The sequence below is a fragment of the Sebastes fasciatus genome, chromosome 2 (genome assembly GCF_043250625.1).
Source record: "Sebastes fasciatus isolate fSebFas1 chromosome 2, fSebFas1.pri, whole genome shotgun sequence".
In the NCBI taxonomy this organism is placed as follows: Eukaryota; Metazoa; Chordata; class Actinopteri; order Perciformes; family Sebastidae; genus Sebastes; species Sebastes fasciatus.
The window spans coordinates 3,191,308-3,211,014 of record NC_133796.1 but is presented as its reverse complement, the minus strand read 5'-3'; the positions used below and the strand labels follow the sequence as shown (position 1 = coordinate 3,211,014).

General features: G+C 40.5%; 1 protein-coding gene across 3 annotated transcripts in view; it reads right to left on the bottom strand.

The window, feature by feature from the left end:
- The window catches only part of LOC141782119 (multiple epidermal growth factor-like domains protein 11), a 156,109-nt gene that overhangs the window by 50,560 nt on the left and 85,842 nt on the right, over nucleotides 1-19,707 (bottom strand). For all 3 annotated transcript variants that reach the window (XM_074658180.1, XM_074658162.1, XM_074658170.1), the window contains exons 7-9: nucleotides 4,307-4,553; nucleotides 3,062-3,182; nucleotides 1,368-1,504 (exon numbers count right to left, since the gene is read on the bottom strand). In XM_074658180.1, coding sequence (XP_074514281.1) covers nucleotides 1,368-1,504; nucleotides 3,062-3,182; nucleotides 4,307-4,553 — 505 coding nt within the window. The remainder of the gene's footprint in view (nucleotides 1-1,367; nucleotides 1,505-3,061; nucleotides 3,183-4,306; nucleotides 4,554-19,707) is intronic.

The following is a 19,707-nucleotide window of genomic DNA, read 5'->3' as shown; positions in this document are numbered from 1 at the left end:
CTGTATAAATACTGTTAAACTATCAAAATGCTCAATATATGGAGAAATACACACAGCCCGTATTTAGATATTGTGTGTTTGAACAAGCTGTCAGGATTTCTGCCCATTAGTGATGTCACAAATATACAATATTTAGACCATTACAAACTTTTAAACGTAAACATTTTAATGTGTCCCAGTTTATTTCCGGTTGCAGTGGATGTAAACATGGACCCAAACTGTTGCCTAGCAACGCAATTCCGTTGCAATTCCGTTGAAATGCACTAAAACGGAGCGTTTCAGACAGAAGGTGAATACAGGTATATTCAGGCAGACAATATGAGGAAAAAAACGTTTTTTTTTTAACATTACAGCATGTAAACATGTTCTATTAGAAACACAAAATACAAGTATGAACTTGAAAATGAGCACGATATGGGACCTTTAAGTAAAAGTAGCACAGTGTATAGTGTTTTTAGCCCCTATCAACTGCTCGAAGTGGAAAAAAATAAGTTCCAGTACTCTCCTTATTCACATGTTGGTGTGCGTATCTGCTCAAGAGGCTTTGCCTTTTGCTAGGTATTAAAATAACTTAAAGTATGAAAAGTAAAAGTGCTCATGATGCAGAATGGTCCATTTCAGAATAATATTCTGGTTATAATTATTGCATGTGCATTAATGTGTGCTGGTAAATGCAGAGCTCTTTTTAATTACTCTACATACTGCTCAGTAGTTTAATCTATAATAATACCTCATCATCTATTTGTTGATTCTATTTTGTTTTATTAATCTGAAGTAACAAAAGCTTTAAAATCAATGTAGTGAAGTAAAAAGTACAATAGTTGCCTCTTAAATGTAGCGTGGTAGAAGTATAAAGTAGCAGAAAATGGAAAGTACCTCAAAATTGTACGCAAGTACAGTACTTGAGTAAATGTACTTAGTTACTTTTGAGCTTTAAACCCGTCTGTCAGGGGATTATAGACTTATTTGGGAGCTGAGGTTGAATTTACATATTTAAAAAACCCTCACACTCTTGCCAAAATGTATCCCGTATGCACAGAACACAGCCAAAATGATCAAATAAATAATTAAATAAAAAGCCAGAAAAGCTCCCTGGTGATGCTTCAGGGTTAAAGAAGCCATCCGGCCTGCTGGTAACATTTCATACATCATTATTTACCCTGCTCTGTATTTCCTGCTAACATATTTACATTGACACCAACTCTTCTGCCTCATTGTTTCTGTGTCTTCTGTTTATTACATATTTTACTGTGTGTCCATATTTATTTTTCCTCCCTGCTGAATCATATTAATATTTTCAGCTGCAACAAGCTAATTTCCCAGAGGGGTCCAATAAATATTAATATAATTGTGTGGTCACACCGTACCTCTCTCCGATGTAGCCGGCGGTGCACTGGCACTGACCGCTGATGTGGTCGCACAGCCCTCCGTTACGACACGTGCACTCCTGAGAGCAATTAATGCCGAACGATCCGAAGGAACACGGCTGAGCGCACACCGGACCCTGAGGAGAGAGACGACACGAGCGTCATGTTAACATGCTCATCAAACAGGTGACAGACTCGTGCTAACACGCTGTCAATTAATGAAATTGAGTTTCAGGACAAAATTATACATTTTAATTAACTAAGAAGTGTTGAATGTTGTCTTCAGCTGTACAAGAACTTTACCTAAATAGTCTTAAACAGTCTGAAACAGACAAAATCAAGGTATCACGGTTTCATCTGGTCCTGAACTGCAACTATCAGCAGGTTGGTTTGTTTGTAAAATCTTGCCAGAGTCTGAGCCGGTGCAGTGCGGAGATTAAACTGCTTCTTCACTAACGAGAGTAAATACTAGTGTCCCGTGATGATACTGAATTCCAGTCTGGTGTGAGTTCATCTTTGGGGAGGAAACACGTTTCTTTTTTACATGTAAAAACTGTAATATGAAATGTCTGCTCCAAACACAAACATGGTGGTTTGGGCTTAAAGATCCCCTCCAGACACGTTTTAAAGTGTATAGAAATACTATAATAATATTTAGTTCAACATGGTTTTCACACATAAAAAGTTAAAAGAGAAGTGGTTGGAAGCACATCTACTATTTCTCTCTCATTGAGAAATACTGGATTTGGCCTCGCCCGCCCAGCTCGCCGTCTGCAGCGATAGTTTTGGCGTCTGGTTTATGTTCTGTTAGAGGAAACATCTGAGAGATTCAGCCACACGTTTGACTTCGACCTGATATCATGCAGAAGCGTGTAATAGCCTGTCCACCAGACGACAGCGTGTCAATGTCACATTTTGCCTTGTTGAGGCGTGAATATCACACGCGTATATAAACGACAAAACCGCTCAATTAGGTTTAGGGAAAACGTCATGGTTGGCCTCAAATCAACGACGTCGTAACCTAAGTAAAATTAGTACAGAAACAACGTAACATCAGTGCGGAAAAGACGTCACAAACGTCACTAACTAACCCGTCCACCTGTGTAGCATATGTACGTGGATGTGTTTATATTGCAGTCAGTACAGACTACATGGCGTTTAGTAAATGACCCGCCAAAAGCAAGAATGGTGTTCTTATTACATGCTTTTGACTTGCGCATTATCGTGTCATTCAAACGCCTTTTCGTGCGACTGGGCTGTTGTCTCAGATGAGGAGTCTGTTGTGCACCAAAGTCGGCGACTAGCAGCCGTAGCAGAATGTTGAGTGTAGTTAGCATCTTTTATTTGTTTCTGTTGTTTGTTAGCTTGTTAGCTTGGCTGAAACAGTGTTAGTGGTTGTGAAACAAACAGTAATATCTGATAGGATTATTTGGTAGATAGTGGAAAGAAGCTCCAGAGTCTGGTTTACATCCAAAAACTGCACTCTACCACGTTTGCTGTCCAAACTTTCAATCTGCTAATGGAAACTCTCCGCTCTGTGCTGGAGGTTTCAGGTTTATTTGGAGACATTTTAGGGGACATAAACATGATAAAAACACGTTTTCATGTGGAGGGGATCTTTAAACATTCCCTGTTAGCTGAACTCTGATAAACGTGCGTATTAGCTGGTCGTGTTGTGGACGTGCAGCTCGTACCACCCAGCCGGCGGGACAGGAACACTCTCCGGTGACGTGATGGCACGTTCCTCCGTTCTGACAGGGACAGCGCTGCTCACACAGCGAGCCATGTTTACCCGGAGGACACGGCTCCTCACAGCTGGAGGGAAGACAGAAGAACGTTTATGTAGAAATAGAAATGAGCCGTCATAGTTCATAGTGAAGCATCCTTAATGTTTCTAAAGGAAGGAGAGCAGAAGGTTCAACTGTCCAGGTGAAATAAGAATTAGAGGTTCACTATGAAATTGTATTGTAAAGTCAACATAAAAACAATCCATGGGTCTTATTAAGAGAAAGTCACAGTTAGCACAACAAATTATAGTGTTGGTAAATATTATTTTGCTATTTTACCATAACAGTTTTTCTCCATTGCTCCGTGTGCCGCCTGTGCTCTAATGCTGCTTTCACTTTTAATCACTTCTTCTTCATTTCACACTGTTCTCTTCTCTTTTCACTGATAGAAAACATTCTCAGTCTTGTTCCCAATGAAGAGAAAGCTGTTGCTGTTAAGTTGGCTCAATTACTGAGTCAGAATTGTTTGTTTTGGTTTCAGTATACAGACATATACTGTATACTGTAGCCTGGTTATTGGTCAACCTGTAGCCTCCTTTCAAGCGACTCACAATAAGAGCAGGCTGAGACGGCTCAGTTTTAAAGCTAGAGTGAAGATGCCCTCTTTATGATAATCACATGCAGTTTGGGGCAAGTCATAGTTGTTTTGTCATGAGTGTTTTTCGATTTGCTATATTTTCTTTTGAGACACCAGGATGTGATTTTGTTGACTGTACGAGGAGCTTTGACAACACATCACCTTTTGGAGTGTGCATTTTACAAACTGGAGAAAAACTGTAATGTCCTGTTTTTGTAATAATGTGCATATTGTTGGGTTTTAGTTCATTACTAACACATTTAAAACTTTTTGTTTGAAGAAAAATTAGATTACTCTTTGGTATATTTCTTTCATATAAAAAAATGACCCTTCCTGTTCATGTAATAAAACCTACTCATGTATAATTTATGTTCTAAATTACATAACGTCAATCTTAGGTAACCTTTAGCAGCACATTTCGATTAGGTCTACCTCAATAATGTATCACACAGATGAAGTATTACATCAAACACTTACTTATATAACTACAACTTCATTATTTTAACTCTGGGAATCACTGCATCTGAAATAAAGCCCTTCAACACAGCCCATCCCATCCAGCAGGCTGTACTCACAAGGCCCCGGTGTATCCGGGCGCACAGAGGCACTCTCCGGTCTGATGGTGGCAGGTGGCGCCGTTGAGGCACTGGCAATCCAGCAGGCAGTCCTTGCCGTAGAGGTTGGGGTCGCAGGGCTCCTCGCAGCGCCAGCCCTGGAAGCCGTCGGTGCAGACGCAGGCTCCGGTTATCGGGTTGCACTTGGCCCCGTTCTGGCACTGACAGCGGTTACTGCAGTGGGGACCCCAGAAGTCGCTCTCGCAGCCTGGACGGAGAGGAGGAGGAAAGGAGGTCAACACGTGATTTAAAACTGTGTGATCATCAACACCTACACGAGGTCGAGAGGTCAGTGTGGAGGATTCATGGACGTCCGAAGATGAAGTAATCCACATGAGAGGATTAAACAGAGAGGAGAAAGGTGAGGTGAGGTGAGGTCAGGTGAGATAAGACTTCAATTCTATTAAATTTATTTTTTATATATCGTCAAATCATAACAGAAGTTATCGCAAGATTATTTTCATATAGAGCAGGTCTAGACCGTAATTTAGAGACCCAACAAGAGATCCCCTATTAGCATGCATTACGCGACAGTGGCAAGAAAAAGCTCCCCTTTAACAGGTAGAAACCTCAGGCAGAACCCGGTTCTGGGTGGGCGTCCATCTGCCTTGAGAAAAGATGAGGAGAGACGAGAGTACGAGACTCATATTCATCAAGCTTCTAAGAATTACGCTTACCGAAGCTCTCAAACACAACTCGGGAGTACAAATGGTCTCAGCTGAAAGCAGAGGTGGGACCAAGTCATTGTTTTGCAAGTTACCGGCCTTTACACCCGGTGAATAAACGAATGAAACGACACGAAAATGAGAAATACTTGCCTGCGAATAATATATGTCTAATGCTTTTATTGTGAAAGGTGAGAACAGAAGGAGTGGATCTGGTCAGAAGTCCATAACAAAGTTTGTTGTTGAATCTTCACTGAGGCACCTTGAAGTGAACTCCTCTGAGGGGAACAGATGTGGTAAATCTGCACACCGTCACCTCTTAACGTCAACGAGAGGCGACGGCCTGAAGAATCCTGATCTGCATTTTCCCATAATGCATCAGTAAGCTCTATAGAGCGCGATGCTGTTTACCAACCCAGCTGGTCTGAGATCCCTTCATACTAAGAGATACCTTAGTGCAGGCAAGCCAAAGTCTACTGTATTTATACAGTGATTTTAAAACTATGAACTCACATACACCAAAGAACAGAAATAGACTTTTTACATTTCAGTTAATCTGATGCTCTGAGGAGAGTAATCCTCCGTCGGGGTGCAGCTGTCACTGATGTTGGGCTGCTGGTGGAAAAAATGAAAACACTAAACCACACTTTGCTCTTTACCTTTTTAAAGTAATCAATTACTATACGAATTGCCACAGAGAAGAGTAGTTAGTTACTCTGTTTGTTTCATACATTTCATCTGTCTTACCATAAGACTTTTGAAATGTTATTATCACTTTACCTTTATACACTTTACTTTTACTGTTTTACAAACACCTCTATATATTAATACGTGTCATTATGCAGATACATTTACTACATTTCCTGTTTACATTCAGTTTATACATTTGCAATACTGTCTACCACAAATTTGTATAACTTTATATTGTATTTATGTTTATATTTTAGCCCTATATTTGAACTTGCATTATGTCAGTAATATCTACATATTACTGGGGACAGTTTCAGCCTTTTAAGTCTCTTGTAACTGGATGGAAGGAATGTTTTCCATAAGAAATCCTTTCTTCAAACTGCCTCCTTCTCTTTAGTCCCTGTATTTAGAAAATAACATCACAGGTCTGTAAGTGGACGTACTGCACTAACATGTTCTCACTCCCAATGCGATAAATACGGCAGCTCGGTCAGTGGCCCTACGCTTCAAACTACGACGCTCTACGTACCCTTCTAGCGTCAGTTTTGCATGTGTCAACGTCCACTCATTACATGCATACACTCATTACATGGTCTTTTCAATATAACCTTCTGTTTTCACTGGAAATAACTTGGTTAGGTTTAGTAAAGATTTTGGTTTGGGCTAAAATAAGTATGTTTTTTACATAGTTAAGTAGGCTACATTATGTCCATGTTGCAAGTTATGTATGTTATTTAACATTCTGCAACCTACATTATGTAACGTTATGTAACTTTACTTACGTACATAACTTAAAATAAGTCAACGTTGTGTGGAGGTAATCTTTATAGGTATCATTTTATTCCTTTGGTACAGTCTGTACTTGCTGTTTCAACATTCCTGCACCTCAGCTAATGGAAACCAGATGTGCCAGATCAGCAATATCCAGCCACTGTGTTGGACGGGGGAAGACTGAAGGGCAGCGATCAACCTTCGTTTATTAAGGTATCGCCAACGCTCAGGTTCAGGCATAAAATAATTATTAGACATGTGTATAAAACAAATGTTTGTATAACAAGAGATGAATGCATACAAACTTGTCAAAATTACAATCCAAACATACGCCAGATTACATTGAAGTCTATGGGATCTTCGGTTATCTGTCCCCCAAAAGGGGGCGAGGCCTTGACTTTTTGGGAAGTACCCGTATGTGCCGGTCTGATGTATAAAGCAGAGGATGCGTTAGGGCGTGGCTACCTTGTGATTGACAGGTCACTACCACCGAGTTGTCTGTGTTTTCCTCTTAGACCTTTAACCCTTTCACAGCGTGTTTTCAGTTCATCAAAGTTAATTGTAACATTTTGGTTGCTTAAAAAAGGCGACGGCCAAAATGTCAGACTCAAATCTTCAAAGCTGTAGTCGTCAAAGCGTTGGGTGACGTCACGGTGAGCGCGTCCACTTCTTAGATACAGTCGATGCTTGAGAGTGAGAACGGGTTGAATCGCTGTAATAAATCAGAACCCGATGACATAAGATGAAAACAAGTACAGAAGACGGGAGGTTTTATTGTATATTTCATCATCTCAAGATAAAATAAATCAAAGCACTATTATCTTTTTGATATATGCTCACGGGGTGAACTGCACTCCTCCAGAGGGGAAGTAAAGCAGCCAGAGTCTGAGTGCCAAGAGCTCTGAATGAATGGCCTCAAGCTAAAAGGACGAACCCTGGAAGTGGCGGTGAGAGACGGGCAAAGTCGTCCAGACTCGGAGAACTTTTCCCCCCCTAAACGTGGGTGGTGTAGTCTTACAGATATTATAGTGTTAAATGTTTCATCAGTAGTGTGGTGGACGGAGCTCTGAGCAGACAAAGCATAAATCAGACTCACACTCACTCCCTCTCAATCTTCCACTAATTTACTCCCTTTTTTCTCTGCGTCTCTCAGTTCCTCCTGCCCTATCTCCATTACTCTCCTCCTCCTGTCTCCGTCTCAAAGAGGGGACTTCTCTTTATTTCTCTTAACTAGTGAGCCAGCATAGTCAAATCCTTTATCCTCTCACAGCCTCAATTATTCAGCAGCAAAGAGTCCAAATCAAGTGACTAATGACTTTGATCAAGAGTAGCTCGCTGGCACTAAGAAGAACTTTCTGCACTAAATTAAGAGCTGCATAATATACTTTGGGAAGGCCTAACTCTTTAAGGAATATTTCTAGGTTTGTCTACGGTGGGAGTCACTCTTTGCCAATAAGAAAATGTGAGCTTGCTCTTTGGTTTGGCTCTTTTCTGTCTCACATCTAGAAGAGAAACACACCGAACACATCTTTACCTGCCACTTCATTTCTGTGGTTGTCTCTTGACTCCAGGCTGCTGTAGTCCAACGGACTCAAAAGCATATTTGTTTTGATCAAAGGACTAGTTACTGAGAAATACTGAGATATCTCTTATATTAAGAGTTTATACGTAAGTATGAAGGTAAAGCCAGGAGAGGATTAGCTGATCTTAGCATAGCATAAGGACGAGATGCAGGGGGATAAAGCTAGCTTTGTTCTGTTCTCCACAGCTCATTAACTCATGTATTATGTCTTTTTTTATTTGTATACAAACAAAAAGGTAAAAATGTTTATTGGGAGTTACATGTGGAGTTATTAGGGGTGGGAACCACCAGAGGTACTACGATACGATATTTTGCGATTTATTACCTTTTTTTGGTCAACATCTGTTTTTATCTATTAAGATACAACAGAGTTATGCAGAGTTTTCATTCACATACCTTAAGGTCAATCAATCAATATCCAATCATTCTGTAACTGTAATGCCTATTTCTCTCCTCAAATGTTTTCAGAAACATCCCATAGTGTACTGTTTAGCTGTAACATGAGAAAGTTTGCTCCGGCTGTTGGGTGGTGCTTGGTATTTCCTCAAACTGCCCAGCTTCACCATGAGTTAGATAGATGGTAGTAAAACAGTAAAAGTCCAGTTCTTTTACCGTCCTAATTTAGGGTTGGTCGGCAATGACTAATCGATTCCTCTTATTGATGCTTTCCAACAGTTACGCTGCACAATGACGCATACGTACGCTGTATCATGTTTCAGTTTGTTTTGGACCGGAGCCACGACAGAGAGAAAAAAAAGCGCTCAACAACATGGCGCTACTAAACCTGAGGGACGCAAATATTTAAATAATCATTATCATTTGAATTTTGTGTTTTTATACAAACAACCACTATAGATGACAATAACAAAGTACAGTACAGTACTGTGTACACTACCCTCCCTCCCCCTTAAAAAGGGCTCTCCCAGAAGCTACGGTGTAATTCAAACACTGTAATTTACCATGTATATAATGTTTTTTATGATAAATATATTGAACATTGAATAATATCAGATGTAAAATGTTATTCCTTCATTTAGCGCAGAGATTTAAAAATTGGCAGATAAAATTTCTGAGCATGGCAGGAAGTGAAAAAGGTTCATTTCAGACCTTGGCTATATACCGACTATGTTTTCGTGGGGGTATAAAAAGGTCTTAAAATCAAAAAGTGAGGGCTTCATCTTCAACAGAGAATATAATGCAGCCACATTTTGAACCATTCTCACTTTTTTGAGTGAAAAAAAAACGTCTTTCTTCTTCCTTCTGTTAAAATCTAAAATATCAGGTGACTGTAGCTGTTCAACGAGAGGAGAAAGAAGCATGCGTCACCTTTTGTTAGGCTAATTTTCAGAATAAAACCTTTACGACACTCATTTTGAAACCTTGAGGGCAGCTGGGCGGGTTCAAACGTAATTTAATGTGGGTTTTACTGGATGATTTTACTGCATGTTTGAAGGCAAAAAAAAACTGATTGTACAAAGCAGTGATCAGGATTATTCACAAGGTTACATGACAGCAGGGCGGACAGATGAATGATCTTCAAATGGATCTTCACTCATTGTAGAGATTTTTTATGTGTTTAGTTATTGGCTTTTAGTTCATTTCGTTCTCTTTGTGTTTTAAATGTGTTCTGTAAAGCACTTGTTTGAAAGGTGCTATATATTATTATTAAGAGCAGAAACTCCATAAATAACAACATATCTCATCTATAAGAGTATGAGCTGTACAACAGCTGTCAGAGCAGAAATTAGAAGCTTCCACATATAAAGTCCATTACTGCCTCCAGTCTTCACACTCATACAGAACATACTGAAATATTGATGTTTAAAACTTCCTTTTTAATGTGGCAGCTAATTGGAAGATCCATAGACAGACAGAAAACCCTCCTACGCAGACGGATACGGATTTATGAGTAGTTTTCCTGTTATAAAATATAAACTGACTGACGTTCTATCTGCATTAACTGACCAGCATTTAACATGAGAGGCTATTCAGGAAGGAGCGAGGGGGGACAACTAGAGAAAGGTGATTCAAAACTTTTTATCTTTTGGATAATCACCTCCAGACAACACACAGACTTTAAAGTTCAGAAGAAGCTAAAAAAGATCTCTGTTGCACAGCACATGCCAAAAACTCTATAATGAGTCAAAACAAGACTCATCTCCACTGTAGTCCATCTACTGGCATCACATCCTGTTTAAGCTCTAACATCTGCCAGCCGTATCAACTCCACTAATGTACATCACTGCTCATGTTGAGTCAGGCTGTGCTGTTGTTTTTGGCATTTCTTTCCAGTGGTTATTGCTGTAAATGAAGTTATCTGATGACTTTAGCTGCCAGACAAACAGCAGCTATATGATAAGTTTAAGACCGGAGGCGGGTAGAAACAACTGGCCAAAGTAAAAAAATACAACAATTTGTGGTTGTTCATTCACCTGCACAGCATTTCTGTACAGAGTCACACTACAACTACTTTCTAATAACTTACTTATAAACAATAACTTGAAATACTATCTATAGAATCTATTATCTATATTTATTACACAGCTTTGTTGAATACTCGATTCTGATTGGTCAATAACGTCATTCTGCGGTCTGTAATTTGTCTATAACATACCGTTGCTATGTATAGCAGACCGTTGCTATGTATAGCAGACCGTTGCTATGTATAGCAGACCGTTTCTATGTATGTATAACAGACCGTTGCTATGTATAGCAGACCGTTGCTATGTATGTATAACAGACCGTTGCTATGTATAGCAGACCGTTGCTATGTATGTATAACAGACCGTTGCTATGTATAGCAGACCATTGCTATATATGTATAACAGACCGTTGCTATGTATAGCAGACCATTGCTATGTATGTATAACAGACCGTTGCTATGTATAGCAGACCGTTACTATGTATAGCAGATCGTTGATATGTATGTATAACAGACCGTTGCTATGTATAGCAGACCGTTGCTATGTATGTATAACACACGGTTGCTATGTGTAACAGATCGTTCTTATGTATAACAGACGGTTGCTACGTATAACACACGGTTGCTATGTATAACAGACCGTTGCTATGTATAACAGACCGTTGCTATGTATAACAGACCGTTGTGCAGTTCAGCTGTCGGACTCTGGCGGACCGTTTTTGTGACAAAATATTGATTTCTTCAGTAAGTAGCTGTGTAATAAGCGGGATAATGTACAGCTAGCGGGTCATTGTTGTGAAAGAATCCCTGACAGGGCGATGCTGCACCCCTCGACTTCACGTTGGGGTGCAGCATCGCCCTGTCAGGGATTCTTTCACAACAATGCCCGGTTCGCTGTACATTACCTCTTACATCTATTTGTGTGTGTGCGCAGATTTTTCGTATCTGGATTTTACAAATAGTCTAAATGTCAGTCGTGTAAACCGACTTATTTTCCTCTTCTTTCCTTTTATCATGCCACTCTGCAGCCGGTCACCATGATGTATTCCCTGTCTAAGTGTTTGTCCTGCACATGCTCACATGTAACAGATACTTTATGCATACAGATGACCAAAAGATGGTCTTCTTCTTTGTGAAAACACACTGACTCAGTTTCTGAGTCACTTACAAGACAGCTCCATAGTAAAAAGGTTTGTTCTTAGACGCAAAGCAGCAGCCCACACACGAGTTCATCGCTTGTATCTGAATTCTTAAAGTGCATTTACACCTCTGGGAGCCAAACACACTGATACTGATAACCCCCTTATGATTCTCAATATGAATACATAACGTGTGCACTTGCAGTAGGTGTTACCCATTCATTCAGTGTAACATTACCAGTCACACTGGCAGGTCTTTATACATTCAGTACTAACCACATTATTGGAGCCGTATCCTGCAGAGAAACTCATTTTCAAGCAAAATTCAAAGTGCATGATGTGATTAGGCACCAGTATGACACGTTCATACAGTTACTGGTGCTATTAATACCATTGTTTTGTATTGTATTATATTGTATTTGAAAAGGCCTGTGAAGTGCTTTAGGTAACGTCTGCACACACGCTGTGCATGGCTGATCGATGCCGTCATTAAACCGTCTGCTGCACCTACTTTAAATGCTGTTCTCTCTCTTGTCTCTCCAGCCATTAAAAAAAACAACCCCTAAGGGTTGCATTGTACCGCTTTTTCATGACACAGGCAAAAGTTATGCAAATATAATAATCATTCATTAGTCACTATCAGGTGGAAGTCAGCTGGTTGAGTTGTTTTGCTTTGTGGCCTGAACAAAAATGTATCAATATGCATTTCTGGGGCTGTGATCATTTGAGTGTGCAGAGATGTGTTTTCCTAAACTTTTGTTTATCCAGCAAATTCTACCGAGTACGGATCCTTAGACTCTTCCTAACATACATACATGCCGTGCATACCGCTGCAGCTAGTTACTCTATTGCTGAGCTGTAGGGATAAGCAGCTCTTCTCAACTCTTTCCACCTCCACTTACCACGCTCACAAACTTTTTACACAAACAACTACAACAAACTAATCTGCAGTTTCCAACCTGTTATACAAAAACCTCTCCAGCATTAAATTAATATTGAAAACACTCCTGCCATAAACAACCATTGACGTCTCCATGATGAGTGCTTTTACATTAATCAAACCTGTCAATACAGTCACGGGTGGGCCACAAGGTTATAGTGATTAACTGTGTGACATAAAAACAAAAACAACAACAAAGCTCTGCAGAAGTAGCAGGAAAAAAACACATTTGTGTGACTCTTGACTGCTTTATTTTTTTCAGCTGATTGAATCAGAATGAGAGTGGTGGACGAGTAAAAGCACAATACTCAAACGAGAACATTGACTGTTGACTTCCAAAGGCCCACGGGAGGGCATTTCAGATAAAAAAGTTTGGATGTTTATTCATTTATTTGGAGGAATCAAAGTAAATGTGAACCACACACACATGCTCTCTTTAACCGATAAACAGAGGAGAGATATCATTTAAAGGTGCAGTGTGTGGGATCTAGTGGTGAGGTTGCAACCAGCTGATTACCGTGTGCCAAGCGTGTAGGAGATGATGGCCCACGTGAAAATGTCAATGGCGCTCTCTAGAACCAGTTGTTCAAGTAGGTAATTTGTAGAATAACAGGCCGCCGGCTCAGTGAAGAGGACACGCTCAGTATGTAGATATAAATGGCTCATTGTAAGGTAAGGAATAATTCTTAGTCTCTGGTGATTATACACTAAAGAAAACATACTTATTAAAATTATATTCCAGGGCTGTCAAAGTTAACGTGATAATAACACATTAACGCAACTTGTGATTTTTAGGTTGTAGTGGGTTTTAAAGCTAGAGTGAAGATCCTGGTATCATATGAAACTAGAAAACCTGATGAATCCATCGGTACCAACCATGTCATGCTAGCTTGTTGTGAAGGAGGTTAAATAACGCTACAAACTTACGCTAAATTTTGGCGAGGAAAAACTGGCATGTCCATTTTCAAAGGGGTCCCTTGACCCCTTTTGGCCATCGCCATCTTGGTTTTTGGCCGTCACCATTTTGGTTTTTGGCTGTTGCCATCTTGGTTTTTGGCCGTCGCCATCTTGAGTGCCTTGAGTTTGTCATTTTGCCGTCGCGATCTTGGTTTTTCTTTGCAAACAGAAGAGGTTTTTAGGCGACCAATAATTTGCAATTCCTCATGATTAACTTTGGACAATCATGTGATTAATCGCAATTAAATATTTTTTTATTTTTGACAGCTCAATAATATTCCATTTCTGCTAATATATCCCCCTAAATGTTACACACCGTTCCTATAAAGACAAAAACATCTACAAACTAAGATTTAGTCTGTGACGTGATGACTATAGTCACATCGGCCCCAATATGATGATGAGGACATTGTTTTCCCATAAAGAGGATGCATGCGCCCCGGCGAGGGGGTGATCGACGAGCAGCCTGATCGGACAGGAACGAGGGGGGAATACCCTGCCAATAAGTGAAGCAGAGCGATAGTGCTGAGTGGCCGAAAACACAGCAGCACTCCGACTGCCACTGGGCCATCTGTTGATCTATGGAGCAGCAACCGCACTCATTTGTCTTGGTTCTGCCCCGCTGATCACGCTACGGGTTTGTGGGGGCTGGACTGTGAGCTACAGTTTGATTTTATTAGTGTTCAGCTGGACAAATAAGGGGCGTGCACAGGGGGAGAACAGAGAGGGGGTACGGATGAACAAGTCTATCTTACACGCAAATATACACGGTGGAGGGTATATGTTAGCTTATTGTAGAGGTGGAGGTGCTCCCATAGATGTACCAGACAGTAACCTCCAGGTCTGAGAAGGAAAATCAAGGTGGCAACGGCAAAATACCAAGATTGCGTCGGCAAAATACCAATATGGCGACGGCCAAAAACCAAGATGGCGTCGGCAAAAAAACAAGATGGCGATAGCCAAATAACCAAGATTGCGTCGGCAAAATACCAAGATGGCGATAGCCAAATAACCAAGATGGCGACGGCAAAATGCCAAACTCGAGACTTCAAAACCATCTCATCTAGGATCCACCCACAGGACACACACAAGTTACATGCTTCATACTATATTATCAAAGAGCTTCATGCACGACTGCAGACGGAGAACAATGACCCATATTCTCTGAACGGAGAGCCACTAAATGGTTTGTTGCAGTGATGAATAAATGATTATAAAGTTGTTCTGTAACTGTCATCGAGCTCGCCTTCAACATTTCACCCAGTCAAGACGCTGGATCGATGCCGCTGTCAGCCAATGAACGCCTTCTCAGCTGCACTCACAGCGTCTGTTGGGCAGAAGCCAACGAACTATCCAGTCAGACAACATACACACACACACACACACACACACACACACACACACACACACACACACACACACACACACACACACACACACACACACACACACACACACACACACACACACACACACACACACACACACACACACACAGCCTCTAGCTTAATTCATTTATTTTTAATTCAATGGCATCTTTGTCAAAAACCTATGGAACCGGGGGAGAGAAGCAATCTGCAGGATACTAGTTTTTCATGACTTTGACGACACCTTTGGTGATAAGCAGTCTTTGGTGTTTCGCATTTACCGCAGGCGCCCGCTGGCTCAATATAATCTATTATTAAATACTACTCTCTTATATTTATTCCAAACAAATTGCTATTGTTGCTTCCGTAAACACAAAGAAGATAACTTCCTATGCAGCAGAAGAAAGAGAGTAGCCCTCACAGCCAAACAGCACAGTAAGGGCTTTCATTATTGTATCGCCGCGGTTAAAAAAAAAGAAAAGTGTTTTATTTATATGAACAAAAATTGCAAATGATTACTGTAAGGCGCAAAGCAAATCACACCCAGACTGCTTTTTAACTGAAATGCCCCACAGGCTCATCGAGAAAGGTCAACAGTGGGGACAAGCTAGAGAGTATGCAGCCATGAACAAGAAGCTAAAATAAAATAATAAATTGACGTGACTACAGTACATTTATATTTCAAACAGCACTCGGGGTATATTGCCCAGCAATGCAGCACTTTATTTAAGGCCACACTGCTTGCATGAGTAAAACTATTTCCATCAGCACACTGTCAGACAGCCACTGTGCACTCCCTTGACAAATGAGTAAACAATACTTTATAAAAGAAGCAGTGGGGGTGTTTTTCTGTAGTAAGCCGCTCTCACCTCCACAACACACTGATGAAAGTCGCCGATAACAGAACCCGTTGCTAACAGTGTGTGTTGAGCCGTCATGCTTTGAAACACCCCGTCGGTAGATAACTATGTCAAGCAAAGCCGAGTTATTAGTAGACGGCTGACCCATATACAAACATGCACGCTTGTGTTTAATTCAGAGCCATTGATTTCCTATTTCCAATTAATAATTGTAATTAGTGGCGGCATAGTTCAGGCTGTTTGGGACGTGGGTCGATGACGGGGGGAGGGCGGTGATGGAGGACGGGCCAGATGGATGACACAATTTACTGCTCACAGGCCTGGAAGAAGTGTCAGTTTACTCTGACACTGACTGCGTCTGTTGTGTGTTGAGGTGATTGAGTTCTAACAGATTCTGCTTTTCCTCCCTCTGAGACCCACAATAGACCTATTTTAGTCTTTTTTAGGGGGGTCCAGGGGGTCTTTAGGGAGAGATAGCAAGTCAGCAGTAGATGTCACATAGAAGTGGTGAACATCATCTGAAAGCTGGAACCTGAAGATTAATCTGAGCTGCTGCTCAGCACTGTGTGTCAAGTTGTTCAAGTCATAAATCAGAAATAAACATGAATAACTGAATGGATTAAAAATAAATTGTGTATAAGGGCTAAGAACATTATGATAGAAGTATATGATGAATTTTTGCATTGATATCATTTGTTACATAGATTTGGTGCAAAATTTAACCATTTTTTACCACTGGAGAATTGATATAGATGATCAATAATCCTCCAAAATACCACATTAAGACACCAAGACCTTGAGGAACACCATAGAAAAAGACATGCTGTGATTTGGGATAAAAAAAATTTTTAGATTTCTACAAGAATCGCATTTTTCGGCGATTGGATGGCGAGCGCTTCTGTTGTGTAAACTGCTCAGAAACCCCCTTATTGTCAATCTACCTAGGAAAGCCATCCATCCTCTGAATGCTCTAGGTCTGTAGTTTGATCCATCCATCCTCTGAATGCTCTAGGTCTCTAGTTTGATCCATCCATCCTCTGAATGCTCTAGGTCTCTAGTTTGATCCATCCATCCTCTGAATGCTCTAGGTCTCTAGTTTGATCCATCCATCCTCTGAATGCTCTAGGTCTCTAGTTTGATCCATCCATCCTCTGAATGCTCTAGGTCTCTAGTCTGATTCATCCATCCTCTAAATGCTCTAGGTCTCTAGTCTGATCCATCCATCCTCTGAATGCTCTAGGTCTCTAGTTTGATCCATCCATCCTCTGAATGCTCTAGGTCTCTAGTCTGATTCATCCATCCTCTAAATGCTCTAGGTCTCTAGTCTGATTCATCCATCCTCTGAATGCTCTAGGTCTCTAGTCTGATCCATCCATCCTCTGAATGCTCTAGGTCTTTAGTTTGATCCATCCATCCTCTGAATGCTCTAGGTCTCTAGTTTGTGGTTGTAAAGTTTCATGAGGCTGTGATTATCCTAGAGGTCACCACAGGTCATTTTATACAGTGAGGTCAAGTTTCAGAATGAAATGTCTCCTATGGGGACTAACATCATCACACATGAATACAGTTGGGCTCATTGGATCCACCAGAGTCTCAGCTTTACAGTGATACCCAATTTATGTAATTCAAGACTGTTTAGGGACCCCAGGATGTAGAAACATTCAAATACATAATTTTAGAATAGGAGAAAATAACACATTTATACTGCATTAAAAAAACTGCATGTGATTATCATAAAGTGGGCATGTCTGTAAAGGGGAGACTCGTGGGTACTCATACATAGCTTAACTTCGTAGCTTTATTTAGTCTCCTTCCTGACAAGCTAGCATGACATGTATTTATTAGGTTTTCCTAGTTTCATATGATATCTGTGTCTTCACTCTAGCTCTCAAACTGAACCTGCTACAGCTTCTGAACGACAGTAAAGTCGGTCGGGATCGCGGGTCAACATATCAGGCCTGCGGTACCCTTTACTGACTGCATTTTCCCTATTGTTTTTTTTAAGACTAAATATCTGCTTTCATTAGCGGCCGTCAACACTTTTGCTGTAGAATGATGCATGAGACGTGGCAACCTTTCACTTGATCACTAATGTTTTCTTTATGTGAGCGTTGGACCCGTTCAGGCGTTGCTTTCTTGTGTGGTAATTGCATTTTAATGATCTCCTTTTATGCAAACATGGGGCATCAATTTGAGTTCAGGTCTAATGGCTCTTGGCAGGTGGCTGTCCTCCCACCGACCCGCTGATAAATATGAAGAGGTGAAAGGTGCACATCAGACAGCTGATGGCGCCATTTGGCTGGGGTCAGAGGTCAACCATCATTCTAGCATGTTACTTCACGTTGACGAAGTGACTGTCTCTCCTGTCTTCATCCAACTAAGAATAGTCCCATTTTTACTTACTTTATCATTAATGTGGAGTGCAGAACGTAAGTCCGATATACACTCTCCTTTTAGCTCTGTGTTTGGTCTCCACCAACTCCTGAAGGAAATATCTGGCTCTTTAGCTGCTAACTGCTCCACTATGTTCACCAGCTGGTTGCTAACTGCTGTTTGGAGCTGGGCAGATAGTGTACGGTGGTATTATTTAGATTTTACACTGAAACCAGCTGCCTGCTGTTGAAAGCAGCGAGACTCAAAACAGTGAAGTTGCGGTCTGGGAAACCAAAACAACAAGCTAAAAGACACAAAAATACTTTGTAGAGCTGAGGTAAACTGACGATTCAGGTGATAATTATCTGTGGGTTTGTCACTATGGGCAACACCTTTCACATTATACAGTAATCTGACCAGTCGCAGCTTTAAAGGTGCCATATTTGAAATTAAGAGTATATGTATTGCCTCCACACTTGTTTTTTTGGAACCGCAAGTGCAACTGAACGCTGAATTAAAATTAACTTTCATGAAGTGAAAACACACCGTTATGGTCTATTTGACTCTAAATGGGACCATAATTTACTAAATGAACATCATGCTGTATTGAAGAAGACTTGAAACTAGAGATTGAGACCATAAACTCATGTTTACAATGTTTAAAGAGGTAATAAATCAAGTGAGAAGTAGGCTCATTTCCTCAGAGACTTCTATACAATCAGACTTCTTTATGCAACCAGAGGAGTCGCCCCCTGCTGGGTGGACACTGCACTTCCACGACAATCAGTTGTTACCGCCATATGAGCGCAGTGCAGAGCGGCGGCCGTGACCTAGCCAGTGGGGCACGCTCACATGCACTAAAAGCCACGGTAGCTCAAGCAGACATTACTCCTCTACATCTTTACATAGACAATAGTTAAGTTAATTAATGCTCTGGAAATCATATAAAGAACCTTTAAGGCATCTATTTTGACGGCTGAAGCATTAAACGTTTGTGGTAAGAGACCAAGTAGGCTTGACTAACTATAATTAACAACAAGCTTTCCATCATATACTGTACCTGCAAAACTAACGACAATCCTAGGGCTGAATGATTTTGAAAAAATATCTAAATGCGATTATTTTGACTGATATTCCAACTGTGCCACGATTAGCGATATGAGAGGGTATGATCCTTTTTACATCATTATTCTCACTTTCATTGAAAAACAATGATTATTGTGTGATTTTTAAGAGGATCTGTACCAAACAAAGATGTTTTCTTAAGTCTGTAGAATATGATGTGTTGGCCAGGACATCTCTGCAGGATGACAATATTTAATTCAAAATGGTACTTTGACACACATTTCACCTTTAACATATATTGTGCATCCTGCGATTTGAAAATAAAAGTAGATCATATTGCGATTTTGATAAAATCTCTAATTAATTGTGCAGCCCTAGACATTCCCATCAGCCCGAGCTGTACATTGTCTTTACGGCTAATCTAAGATGGTGAACATTATACCTGCTAAACATCAGCATGTTAGCATCTAGCTCAGTACGTAACATAGTACTGTTTCACACCTATTTCCAAACATCAAAATGAAATTAAAA